At 42.7% G+C, this 14,379-nt stretch overlaps 1 protein-coding gene across 1 annotated transcript in view; it reads right to left on the reverse strand.

Moving 5' to 3' along the window:
• SDR16C5 (short chain dehydrogenase/reductase family 16C member 5) overlaps positions 1-12,010 on the reverse strand; it is a 36,685-nt gene extending 24,675 nt beyond the window's left edge. The window contains 2 exon segments of the mRNA XM_066266157.1: positions 10,843-10,970; positions 10,973-12,010. Coding sequence (XP_066122254.1) covers positions 10,843-10,970; positions 10,973-11,171 — 327 coding nt within the window. The 5' untranslated portion in view covers positions 11,172-12,010.
• Between the last annotated feature and the right edge of the window lie 2,369 nt (positions 12,011-14,379).

Genomic DNA, 14,379 nt, shown 5'->3' on the forward strand with positions numbered 1-14,379 from the left:
ATAACTATTTAATAAACCAAAAACTATTTAACTTACCTGCTTAGTGACTTCTTTGTTCATCTGTCAGTCTGTTTCTTTTGTTGGTCTTGATATTATTTAACTTGTGTGGGGTGCCGTGAACTAAGATAAGTGAGGGGGAGGGGGAATTCTTTAACTAACCTGCCTAATAGTGACATTTTTGTTGCTGAATTTAATTGGCTAAATCTTCAATTGAAGGTTGGTATTTTGTACACTTCAAGCCCAAGCAAGCGGTACTAACTTTATCTGTCAATCTGTTTCTTTTGTTGGTTTTGATATTATTTAATGCTGAGCATAAGGTCTCACAAAAGTACGTAAAGGGAAAAATTGTGAGTAAAGCCATTGCTATATTTTTCGGGGTGCTAAAAGTGTCTGGTAATCAGTTCCAGGCACTCCAAATTTCCTGTTTGTAGGGTCACTCCTCTTGATTCTCCAAGCAGCACCTTTCCAGATTCTTAAGCTTTGACCTCAAGTCGACAAACACCTGAGCCCAGATGCTGTCTTGAAATTCTGCAAGTTGCATCTTATGTAAATTAAGATGGCTGCCACTATTTCTAATGGCGGGAAATGGCACCCATAGCATAGGCCCTCGCCTCTACCAGCCTCCCCATCAGTAATCTCAGTAATGATGGTCAAATAGAAATCCACGACACCCCAGAACAGTAGATTGGAAGATGGTTGCTGTGGTTATGTGGTTGCTGGTAATAGTGATCACAGGGCTCCCAGAGATTCATCCCCCCACAGCATTCCGCTGCTCCCTGCTCTGCCAGTAGGAAGTGAGGTAAAAGATCCCCTAATGGCCCAACTAGAAGTCCCAGAACTAGATGCTCTGTGCTGGAGTTCTGTTGTTTTGGCCTACAGACCTCCGGCACAGAGTGTCTACACTACAGCAAATGTTTTATCCTCGGCTACTGCACCTGGCTGTGCAGGAACCAAGGATGAAACATCCTTCTCTGGTATGCAGCTGCATGCGGCCACTTGTCATAGAAAATGGCTACGCATGTCAGTGCTGACACGCGTGCCATAGGTTCGCCATCATGGCACTAAGATTTTCTCAATACTAAGCTTTTCCCCACACTGTTGTCTGTTGTATGATGTGGGGTGGTGCACTCTTATGAGGAATCCCATTTATGCCTCAGATAAGTGGCTTTGTATCAGAGACTTCCTTATTTGTATATTGGCTTAAAGGCTTTAATTATTTATACTATAAAATGAAGCAGACCGGAGCTCTTGCTTGCTCAGAGTCTGCCATCAGCATTGCAGAGGAGAGGCAGCCAAGATGGTGGAGTGCTAAAGAAGAAGCCAGTTTGTGCAGAGTTTGTGCAGAGAAGGAGATGGGGAACAGAGGTGAATAAGGCTGGTGAGGTAGAAACCTTTGATTCTAGGAAACTTGGATAAGTCAGTGGCTTTGGGAGCCCTGAATGGAGAGGGAAGTGTTTTCCCACTGTGTGTATTTCTCGCCCGCCGGGTGCGAGCTAGGATTAAAACTAATGGCCCACCAATTCTTGGCTCTGTTGTTTCATTACTGTCTATCCAAATCAAATGCAAACCTGCACGGTTCAGGCAGCTGTGATGGTGGCCGTGGCTACTGGCTTTACATGGGGTTTTTGGAGAAAAAAGATAAAGGAGACGACACTGAGCTTTGGGGGAAGACATAGTCTGCAACAAAGGGGTAATTAACCAAGTAAGTGCAAATTATTTCATAAATTTATATTTGCTTCCTAATATAAATAAATGAGAAAAAGAATCTCTTATAATAAGTCAACCAACCTTTGTTTGTCTATCTATACCATAATGGGTTTCAGAGAGAACCTAACACTTGAGAGAGAAATGAAAAATCAAAACAAACAGCAGAATAAGATACCCTGGCTCCTGCTATGAGTCCCTTCACTTCTCCCTGGGGACACTCCACTTGGGAGCCTTGACACCATGCACTCTCTGACCCTCTAGCAAATAAGTGCCTACTCTGTGCAGGTGCTCAAAGCACACACACAGACACGCCTAGAAAACATGTACCGGGAGGACCCAAGCGGGCAGCAGAGCAAGTGAAAGCTACACTCACGTCCTCCCAGGACCAAACTGGAATGACAACTAAATTAAAAAAAAAAATCACCCTGAAGAACCAACTCAAGGCTAAATAAAAAGGAGTCTTAGAACCAAGGATTCACAAAAGAAGCCACATCAAGACTGGTAGGAAGGATGAAGATGCAAAAAGCGCTGGTCGCGCTTCCATGAGCCACAGCTGAGGTTCAAGAAGGAAATCTCAGCTGTGGGGGGAATTCCCCCTGAGGTGTGTGGCCTAAACCCTTAGCCAGGCTCTCAGGCTCTCAAGCCCAGAGCACCAAAACTGGAAAGAGGTGCCCACATAGCATCGGGCTGTGAAAAGCAGCAAGGTTGCGTCTGCTGGAAAGAGGCGCGAGTCTGCAGAGACTCAGGCGTTCTCCTAAAGGGCCAACACAAAAATCTCAACTGCAGTCACTAACCCTGGGCTCTGGTGGAGGGAAGGCTGAGTGGACTAGAGTCACAGGAGGAGAATCTATGGTTTGTGGCTCTGAGGAGAGACACAGGAAGACAGCTACCAAAATCTCTGTGCTGAGTGAGTCACTCTCCACTAATGCAGTCACGATCATCTTGGGCAGAGCACTCCCCTCTGTGCGGCATCAGCTTGGGGGAAAGAAATTTGCCCTACACTGTGGAGATTTAGGCCAGGTTTAGAAGTCAGCTGCTTTAGCCAGGAAGTAGAGGTACGGATAGACTCAGCGACAGTGTCTTAGCTGCCTGGTTTCGAGGCAGGAGCCATTCCCTTGAATGACTGGCATTTCCCCTCACAGGAGATTCAACAGCACTACCCTAGTGGCTGCCAGGAGAGCCACACTCTGAGTTCTGAGGCTATACCTGCCAGACTCCTAGTGGGTCTGCGCTGCTAAGGTCAGGGCAAAAACGGGACAGACTGAGACCTATGACTCTGGGGTCGTACATCTACCACCTTCCCTAACGCTCATGGGAGATCCAGTTACCCCATCCTGATTCCACCAGAGGCCTTTTCTCCGACTGAGCCTAAGAAGCAGCCTGCAGGCAGAAGCAGCCTGAGATGGATCTCGGGGTGCCTTCGGACTTTGGCTGACCTGTCCCTGGGCCCGGAGCTGGTAAAAGCCAGTCTTGGTCCTTCCCATGTGCACCTGAGTCCAGCAGTGGCTTCCATAAACTGTGGACCACTTGTAGCTCCAAACAGGTGGCTGAGGGCCAGTTATGGGCAGCATCTTACCTTGGCCTGCACCAGATTCTATCCCAAGAGGACCAGTATCAACACACACAGTGGTCAACTTTAGACAATATCACAGCAGGATCTGGTTAGCTTCACAAGCAGCATATCCAAAGGAGAGCTCATGAAGCACCAAACCCAGCTGAGGCAAATTCTGCCTCCTTGGTCAGCACCTGCACAGCAGCTGGCATGCTTTGCTTGGGGTAGAACCTCAGTCAGCCAATCTGTGGGTCCATCCCACACACAATGGGCCAATAGCAATCAAGACTTAATTACAAGAGGGCCCACATAACCCACACAGGGGACATTCCTGGAGCACTGAGCTCATGTGATCTAGAAGACTGCATCACTGGACCCAAGAGAATACCTTCTACATAAGGCCACACCATAAAGACTGAGAAATGTAGCAGATCTATCTAATACATAGAAAGAAACACAAAGAGGCAGCCAAAATGGGGAGAAAAAGAAACAAGCCACAAATGAGCAAACAGGAGACATCTCCAAAAAAGAGCTAACTGAAATGGAGATAAGCAATTTATCAGAAATAGAATTCAAAGTAACCATTATACAAATGCTCAAGGAACAAAATAAGACCTTCAACAAAGAGATAGCAAGCATAAAAAAGAACACAGAAACCATAAAAAGGAATCAGTCATAAATGAAAACTATATGCCTGCTTTTGCTTTCAAAAGATCTCCACCTTAGGTAAATGATAAAGTCACTCTGGTCATGTTTAAGTGCTGCAACATGTGAGTAGCTTTGAGCAAGTCTCTTAACTTCTGTGATTCCTTATCTCACTGAGCCGTTTTAAGGCTTATAGCTGAGGTACCTAGGAGAGTGCGTGGCAGTGAAAAAATGATAGTAGTACCATGAGGAGAGTGTGTCTTTGTTGGATTCCCTGAGAAGAGACTCAGAACTGTGGGTGAAGTTAGATCAGGAGAAGATGTCTGGGTAGACCAGGGTAATCTAAAATTGAAAAGACTGTGCTTTATTTAGAGGCTAATATTTATTATGAGAAGAAAAAGTAATTACTCATAAATGTGCTTGGAAATTTATATCACGAGACTTTTCTATAAGCTCATCTGGACAGTCAAGGAGCTTTTTGACTGTTATGAAGCCAGCGTTGCTGATTAGGATGGAAACATCACCAACTTCTTTTTTTAACCTGAATTGAGTACCAAGAGCAACACTACCAATGTAGTACTTATATGACCTAGATCAGTAGTTTTCAAATGCTGGTCTGTGGACTGGTGCTGGTCTGCCAGAAATTTCTTGACAGCCTGAAAACACTGACTAGGTTTAGATTTTCCCCAATTTTATACACCTCTTATCCTTGTTTAACACAGACTGAGTTTATGCAGTCTGAAAACAAAGTATGTTTTATTTCATTTGCTGAGTGTGCAGTGCATCAATGATCCAAGTTTGTGCTTATCTTCTGATTTCTTCCTTTCTTATGATAATTCCAACATAGCAATGCTTCTTTCCTTCTATATTTAGAGCTATTCTTATACTCAGTGAAGAGTAATTTGTTCTATGCTCTAAGTAGCATATCATTTAAATCAATGTGATCAGACATATGCCATTATAGCCCTGTCATATAAATCAAGACCTAGTACATATAGAGAAGATTCACATTCATGCTTTAAACACACAGCATCATTCAGAACCTGTCTGTCCTATTTTCTTTAACTGACTGGTTTTCCTCTCCCTCCCACAAATGTTTAAGCATAATATCTGTAAAGGGAGGAACAGAGTAGACACTGTTTGCTGCTGTAACACTGGCTAGAATAGGTATTCAATAACTTTTATTTATGAAATAAAAATTCTGAATAGAAAATTGGAGCCTTCCCCTTAGGGCAGTGGTTCTCAAAGTATGTGCCAGGGTGCACTGGTGCACCCTGAAAGATTTCCAGGTGTGCCCTATGGTATTCCAAAGAAAGATGTGCCTGCTGGGGACCAAAAAACCAATAGAGTTTTTGGAGTTTAGATTTTTGGGGGATAGAGGCGTGGGGAATTGGCTGTAAACTGACAGACTGCCCAACCCCCTACCTCACTTGCCTGATTAGGCTGCAAAAGGCTGTTAAGCTGTGGTGCTGGAGTGTTTACACTACCCCCCATGTTCCCTGGAAAGACTGGAGGCAAGTTTCTTCTATCCTTTGTTTGGTGTCAAGTTAAGATGATATGTATGGTGGGGGTTTTCTACACTTAACACAATTAAGAGTAAAAAGAGAGAAATTCTTCAATGTATTGATGAGGAAATGAGAGTTTGCCTTTCAAATATATATCCAAATATTGAAGAAATCGCTAGGACACATCAGGCTCATGTTTCTCACAAACACAAGAATGAAAAAACTTAACACATTTGCTCTGGGACCTGCCAAATTTACTAAATCTTACTAAGAATGTATCTATATATATATAAAAAGATAACTTTTGGTCTTCTTTTATTTTTTAACCCCTCTTTTTTATGAATTCTAAAAAGCATAACTCAAAAAATGTAACATAAAAATGTTTTTTAATGTCAGAATAAATTTAATTTTGAGGTATTTATTTTGTTTAATTACCATAAAAACACACTTGGACTTTATATTTTTTCTTTAATAGTTGACTTAATTATTATAACATATTTCTCAGAAATTTGTATATAGTGCACCTACAATTATTTGTAGGATTTTAAATGTGCCCTGGCTTCAAAAAGTTTGAGAACTATTGCCTAAGGGCATATTTTCCATGTGTAGTCCTGACTCTTATGTTAGAAGTGAGCACAGGAGCCCTGGCTGGGCTGCTCAGTTGATTAGAGCATTATCCTGATATGCCAAGGTTGTGGGTTCAATTCCTGGTCAGGGCACATATAAGAATCAACCAATGGCCTGACCTGTGGTGGCGCAGTGGATAAAGTGTCGACCTGGAATGCTGAGGTCGCCGGTTCAAAACCCTGGGCTTGCCTGGTCAAGGCACATATGGGAGTTGATGCTTCCTGCTCCTCCCCCTGTTCTCTCTCTATCTCTCCCTCTCTCTCTCTCCCCTCTCTCTCTAATAAAAATGAATAAATAAAAAAAAAATCTAAAAAAGTAAATAAGTAAAAAAAAAAAATTAAAAAAAAAAAAAAAGAATCAACCAATGTATGCATAAATAAGTGGAACAAATCAATGTTTGTCTCTCTCTTAAAAACAAAAATGAGCAGAGGATTTTCCAGGATCAACAACAGGATATGGTGCTGTCCCATTGCTCTTCTTCTTTTTTTTCTCTTCTTCTTCTTTCCCAAGTGAGAGGAGGGAAGATAGACAGACTCCCACATGCATCCTGACTGGGATCCACTTGGCAACCCCCATCTGTGGCCGATGCTCTGCCCATCTGGGGCCGTGCACACAATTAAGCCATTTTCAGTGCTCAGGGCCAATGTGCTTGGACCAATTGAGCCATGGCTGTGAGAGAGGAAAAGAAAGAGGAAGGAGAAGGAGAAGGAGAAAGAGAAGGAGAAAGAGAAGGAGAAAGAGAAGAAGAAGAAGAAGAAGAAGAAGAAGGAGGAGGAGGAGGAGGAGGAAGAGGAGGAGGAGGAAGAGGAGGAGGAGGAAGAGGAGGAAGAGAGAGAGAAAAAAAAGAGGGAGGAGTTCCTTTTTCTTTATTTTGCATTCATTATTTTCCTTACTGTAAGTATGTAGCAACAGTCTATTCAGCCTTGGGGTCACAACTCTAGAGGGACTCACATATAAACTGTAAACACCTGTTGGGAGGCAGAGGCAGATTAAGGTTGGTTGAGGCCCTGGGTGCAGAAGAAAAATATTGGGCCCTTTATCATTAGAAAAAAGTGTCAAGTTGGGGTTTTACAGGGCCTTTCACAAGTTGGGGTCCAGGGCATGCACCTGGTGCGCCCTCTGTTAAATCTGCCTCTGTTGTGAGGGATTTCTCTGTGAACATCCATTCTGTGACAAGAACTGCAGGAAGCTGTGCATATCAGTTTCTGATTCCATACTGCCTGGGATAGCTGGTTTGAATTTCCCAACCACTACTTAATGGGAAACAGGTGAAAGTTTACTTCTGCCAGTGACCACGTGGTTTAAAAGATGAGACCTGAAGTTTGACCTTGGAAATCAGGATTCAGTTATAAACCTTAAAAATTTTTCACAGATGCTACAAATATATATATAAACATACCTCATTTGTACAAATAAGGTAAGACCCTCCACCAGCAAAAAGATTTTAACTTGCCCTTCTGTGATACGTTATTGTGGTAGTCTGAAAGTGAACCCTCAACATCTCAGGTATGTCTGTGATAAGGTGGTTGTTTTTTTTTTCCTTTTTCTGTTGAACCAATGCAGTCAATTAGAGGTATACCAAGCAAAATCAATTATGATTTGGCTTGTCTAAGGGATCACAGTCATTAAATATATAGTTAGGACACTTCTACATGCCACATTAAGGATAAAAGATAACTACATAGCTTTAGTTTGGTCTGTGCTTATTGTTCAAAATGACTTCTCATCCGAGATGCCAGGTATCAAGGCTGAACATTCAGTGCTAATCTATGACCAAGGAACACAAGTTTTCAAAGTTATTGAGGTCTTGCTGGAAATAAAGCACTAGCATACTGCTCTGACAATTTGCATCTTGATTATTCCTCTGTGGAATACTTCATAAAAATGCTCTGGTACCTTCTCTCCATCCAGAATAAACAGTGGAAATACTTGTTTTTTATAAGGATGGAAAGGAGTTTGCTTCTCCTGAATTCAGAAGAGCATATAATTAATTCTCTGCAAGACCCAGAAGAAAAGTTGAACAATAGGTTACAGTGGTTGGCAAACTCATTAGTTAACAGAGCCAAATATCAACAGTACAACAATTGAAATTTCTTTTGAGAGCCAAATTTTTTAAACTTAAACTATATAGGTAGGTACATTTTTATTAACTTAATTAGGGTACTCCTAAGCTGGCCTTTGCTAAAAATGTCCTCAATCTGATTGAGCCACATGTGGCTCATGAGCCGCAGTTTGCCGACCACTGGAACCGTTAGTAGTAGTATGTCATATTTGACCATTTCTGAAGCTGAGCTTCTTGGGCAGAACTAAATTATAGATATGGAGAAGAGGAAAGTATTTATGGAGCACCCCATATTATCTTGTTCCATATCTGAAGGTGTTAAGTGTTTGAATATGAGCCAGTTTTCACTTAAGAGTGGCCAGAGTAGTTGTTTGTAGTCCGTGTAAGTCAGTGTGCCAGGTGATTGGTGCAAAGAGCTGAATTTATAAGGTTGGCTCTGGCAAAGTCAACTGTACTTTGTAGTGTGGTCCCAGCACGAGTCCATGCAAGCTTGTCAGGCTTGGCTCTCAAGCTTGTCAGGCTTGGCTCTTCTGACTGTTCTGGGAAGCCTGTGATTAGAGAAGGTAGAATGAATGTGTAAAATGCAAAGAAAAACACAAGTTGCAAACTCACTGGCCAGTGGCCCCTGCAATCCTTTCCACTAGGAAGTGAGGTGGGAAGTAGCCAGGGATTTGAGTTAGAGAGAGAAGCTGTGCAAGAACTTTCCAGTGTGATGGGCTGCTTGTCACAGGCTAGTCTAGCTCCTCCCTTCTCACTAAACGGGGGAACTCTGAAAGCTACGAAAAAAAAGTGGCCCTGGAGAGTGATGTGTGGGGTACTCATGCCAGTGTGAAGACAGAGAAATCTTTAACAAGGAAAGGAGGCTGACAACAAATAAGTACCGTATTTCCCCATGTATAAGACACACCTTAAATTTGAAATTTGAATAAAAATGTATTACATGAAGTTATTGAATTCAAGTTTTATTCATTATAAAATTTATACAACTCCTCATCACTTAGCCTCATCAAAACTACCATCCATTAGCTTGTCCTCATCTGTGTCTGATGATAAATCATTGTCTTCAACAATGAGTGCAAAAACAAGTATGAAAAAGTGGGAAATGCAAGTAAAAAATCTAAAACCACGGAATAAGACACACCCAGTTTTTAGATCACAAATTTTTTGAAAAATGGTGCATCTTATATATGGGGAAATATGGTATGTGCCTTTATGAATAAGAAAACCCTTACTATTGGCATATTGGAGCGTTGGTTTCCCGAAAGCATTCTTTTTTATTTTTAACAATTTTTCCAAAGTTAGAAGTGGAGAGGCAGACTCCTGCATGTGCTTGACAAGGATCCACCCAGCATGCCCACCAGGGGCAATGCTCTGCCCACCTGGGGCGTTGCTCCGTTGTGGCCAGAGCCATTTTAGCGTCTGAGGTGGAGGCCATAGAGCCGTCCTCAGTGCCCTGTCCAACTTTGCTCTAAAGGAGCCTTGACTGCATGAGGGAAAGAGAGAGACAGAGAGGAAGGAGAGGGGAAGGGGTGGAGAAGCAGATGGGCACCTCTCCTATGTGCCCTGACCGGGAATCGAACCCAGGACATACACACGCCAGGCCAATGCTCTACTGCTGAGCAAACCAGCCAGTGCCTGAAAGCATTCTTTACATGTGCATCTCCATCATCACCAATGGAACAACTGAGGTGAGTGGTCTTTAGGATGAATAAAGTATTCTGATTTTCCTGTGATAACTTAAGAGAAATGCACATTCAAATGAAAGGCATTGTGGTGAGGCAAAAAGAGCTGGATTTAAAATCAGACTAAATATGTGTTTACATCCTGACTTAATCATGCACTATCTCTGGGACCCTGAGCTTCTTTATCTATCTCTGTGCTTCAGCTTCTTTATTCTTAAGGAAGGATGCTATCACCTACCTTAAACTGTGATAGGGGTCTGTATACAGGGGTGATTAGAGTACCCACTCAGGAGTCAACAGACTCATGCCCCAGTTGGAGCTTTGTTAGTTACTAGTTGTTTTTTATTGTAAGTTACCTAACTGCCCTAATTCTTGGTTTTCTCATTTTATTTATTTAATTAAAAAAAATTCAGTGAGAGGAGAGGAGGCAGAGACAGACTCTCACATGTGCCCTGACCAGGAACCACCAGGCACCCACCAGGGGGCGATGCTCTGCCCATCTGGGGCATTGCTCTGTTGCTCAGCAACTGAGCTCTCCTCAGCGCCTGAGGCAGAGGCTATGGAGCCATTCTCAATGCCCGGGGCCAACTCTCTCCAATCAAGCCCTGGCTACAGGAGGGGAAGAAAGAGAGAAAGAGAGAGAGAAAGAGAGATAAAAAGAGAGAGAGAGATGAAAGGGGGTGGGGTGGAGAAGAAGATGGGTAGATGGGCACTTCTCCTATGTGCTCTGACTGGGAGTCAAACCCGGGACATCCACATGCTGGGTCAACACTCAGTGGAGCCAACTGAGCAGGGCTGGTTTTCTCATTTATGAAATGGAGATAATAATAGACCTTACTTTATAGGATTATGATGCAATACACACAGGATGCTTAGCATGGTGTATTGCACACAATAAGAACTCAGAAATCCTAATTTCCACTCTCCAGTTAAATTAAATGAATGTTGGAGACAGACAAATCAGCACCGAAAAAGGCAAACAGGTAAAGAAACTGATGTATATACAAGTACTTACATAGCATTCTTACTACCCATAGCAAACAGTAAGCACCCAAGATTTACCTGATCAGCCACTTACTACACTTCTTGCTTTTGGCTGCAGTCACAAGTATAGGCATAGGTTCTTGTGGTTCCAGCATCCCGAGCCATCTTGTATGTCTCCTAATTCTTCTCGTTGATATCCCAGAGAAAAGCTCAGCTCGAAGGCAGGTAAAATTGAAGGCCAAGAGCCTTCCAAGTCCACTCCCAGCACCTGTTATGAGTACAATTTCACCAGCAACAATCTCCCGTGGCTTTGACATTAAGGTAAAAATCATGGTCTCCAGAATGGTAGACCATGATTTTCTGAAGAAAACAAATAATTCCTCCGTGGAATTCATGTTGGGAACCATATTCTGACTGACACCTACATGGAAAGACAGTCTTGTATAAAGATGTAGGTGCCATTCCCTCTGAGTTTGCTTATTACATGAAGCTCATACTTTCTGAAATAGTGACAGAAACCGAGAAGTGATTTAAACATCTTTCCTGGTAGCAGAATCTGAACTTAGCAAGAGAAGACCCGCTGGGACTGTGTCTCAGCCAAATTTCACGCTTAGTAAGTACCAAGCTCAAGCGTGGCACATATCTATGTGCCTGGTAAGCACTGTAGGTGACACATATTCATTAACCAGGAACTCTAACTATGCCCAAATTCAACCCAAAGGGGATGGTCATTATTTCTCAGAGTTAACCTTTTTCCTAATAATCATGAGTCCTGTTGGCTGATTTATGTTCAAAGTCCTGACAATATCATGTTTATGACATAATTGCTATGTCTTTGGTTTTATTTCTGTTTCCCTTTAGGTTTGTGCTCTCATTTGCACTATTGTCCTTTAATTATGTGTCACTATTTAAAATCTGAGATTCAAGAGAAGAATGTAAGCTCCTATTGATGTCATATACTTTAAGAAATTAGATTTCCTAAACCTTTTCTGATGAAGTCTCTGTCAACTCTGGATACCACTTTCCCAACCTTGAATTCCTGTGCCAAATAACTTACCCCTCAGACCTATGATTTTAGGACACTAGTGAGAGACAGATCTGGATTCCTGTGCTGTCCCTGCCAAGCTGTGAAAACTGGGGCAGGCTCCATGGCCTCTCTGGGCCTAGGACCCCTCCTTATCTTTACTTACTGACCACCTACAGTAAGTGCTTTACAAACGTTACCATATGTCTCAGATGCATGGTGCTGCTCATTAACAAGGCACCTTATAGGTTTGTTGAAGAATAACAAATCTCCCCTTGACAAGCTCATTCTGGGCTCCATCCTATTATCAGTTACTCGTACTTCAGTAAGAATGAGTTTATAAGATGCTTTACTAACAACAAGGTGAGAAAAAAAGGGAAGGCCTTAATTCCTCCAGGATGAGAAGACATGTTTTAGCAGGGCACATATTGTGCAGGGGTGGGAGGTTTCCCTGAGTGGGGTATCCAATTGAGAAGCATAGAATAGGGAAGGTGAAGTTCATAAAGAACAACAGGTCCTCACTTTGCAGTTTGTTTGAGAACAGAAATGTTACTTCTATATTAATGACTGTGGGTGGATAGATTCATCTATAGGAGGGCTTGGAGCATAGTTGGATACTTCAGAAATTGTTGTGATCTAAACTGTTGTTTCTTGGGTAATTCTGCAGCTGAGGCCGAGGATCAGAGAGAATATGTATGCAATTTATCCAAGGTCCCTGCGCTTGCTAGTGCAGGGCCAGGTTTCATTTTTTTATGTTTATTGAGCACTGACGCTAGGCACTGGAGCTGAGGGGATGGGCAGCTTCCTATATTCTCTGGCTGGGTGAGATAGACATTTAATGATCATCAGAAGCCATAGTATTATAAAGTGCAGGGACCTATTGAGTGTCAAAAGGAGATATAAATTAGATTGTGGTCAAAGTAGGAAACATGAGAGATTTGTTGGGAATTGACATTTGAGTGGATATCTACATGATCAACGGGAAGAGGTAGACAGAGCTGGGAGTAGCTTGCCTGGCAGAGAGACAGAAGACTTCGAGCCTCCAGGTAGGTTTGACTTGTATGTCCAGGACTGTCCAGGAAATAAGAATACTGGCAGTGGGGGGCATAGATATTCTGGTTAAACAGGAGTGCTTTCTGCTTTGGAGCACTGAGTTTCACTATACTTTGGTTGAAATGTCCTTTAAACTCTCTGGCATCTTTGTTTGAATTAATTTATGTTCAGAGACTTGTTTGGATAATTGCTTGGGCATCACAGACCTTGGAGGACTTGGAAAGAAGGTGCCTTGAAGTGTGAACAATCATATTCATACTATTATTTTAAATAGTCATGGGGTACCTGAAGACCTGCAAGGATGGGGGTCAGACACCCCAGGCACTGCCAACACACCTTCCATGAGAAAGCTCACACCGGCCATCCATGCCTCTTTCAGGCATGCCACTACGTAAGGCCAAGCCAGGACAAAGGTCTACTTCTCTCCTCATGATGCAGGTGGCTAGGAGTCTTACCACTGATTTGGGTGACATCAGAGTTTTTAATGCCAGGGGTTTTAGGTTCCAGTGCACCACAGTATCAATTCAGGCCGGATGCAAGACCTAGAACAGGTCCATTGTTTATCCCTGTCCTGGCAGATACTTTCTAGTTTCTTAAGAGCATGGCACGCTGAGGTCTCCCCCATTTGGGTTTTAGGATGTCTGCTGCGGATGTGCACAGGTAATAAGATGTAGAGATTCAAGTTTGGGTTAGAATTCTGGATCTGTCACTCACCTCTGAATCTTGGTAAAAATTATTTCATCTCTTTTGCCTCAGTTTCCTCCTCTAAATAGGGGGATGCCACCAGAACATACCAATACTTTTGAAATAAGGGAGCTGTGGGAATTACATGAGTTAATGTGGTAAAATATTAATGAGTGTCTGTTATATGATTATACGGTCAACACTACCACATATAAAACTTCTAAGCAAACTGAAAACAAAACAAACAAACAAACAAACAAAACGGTCCCCATTGGCTGCTTGCCTAGCCTTCTCTACAACGCACAAGGTAGAGGTGGGGTGATACTGGATTTCAGGGCCGACCAGGTTACAGGTCTTGCTAGAACAGTGCTAGACACACAATGACAGCAAGAATAAATCAGGTAGGGCTGTGATTGGTGTTACTGTTAGCACACAAATTAACGTTCTGTGGCTATACCAATTAAAGATGGTTATAGTAAGTATACTTACAAACAAAAATAAATGTAAAGTTCCATTTTAGAGTAAAGCTTCTTCCTTACTTAGGGAGTGACTGCATATTACATTTAATCAGGCTAAAAACTTCTTTGGTGTCTCTATCCCATGTCCTCTAGCGTCCTCGTCCAAAAGCCGGAAGAACTAGCCTGGTGCAATGTATACAGGTGACTTCTGCTTCTCAATCCAGGGGGCAGCAGCCACTTGGCCCTGGTAAGGGAGTCAGGCAAGGGGCCGAGGGGATTTAGGGGGTTTGGGGGCGTTGAGGAGGGAGAGGTAGATGCATTCAGCAGCAGGGAGCAGGGCACCTAGGCAGAATGAAACAAAGAGGAGACCAGGGTCATCCGTGTTGGAGAAGGAGG

Source organism: Saccopteryx bilineata, chromosome 3 (assembly GCF_036850765.1).
Source record: "Saccopteryx bilineata isolate mSacBil1 chromosome 3, mSacBil1_pri_phased_curated, whole genome shotgun sequence".
NCBI classification, from domain to species: domain Eukaryota; kingdom Metazoa; phylum Chordata; class Mammalia; order Chiroptera; family Emballonuridae; genus Saccopteryx; species Saccopteryx bilineata.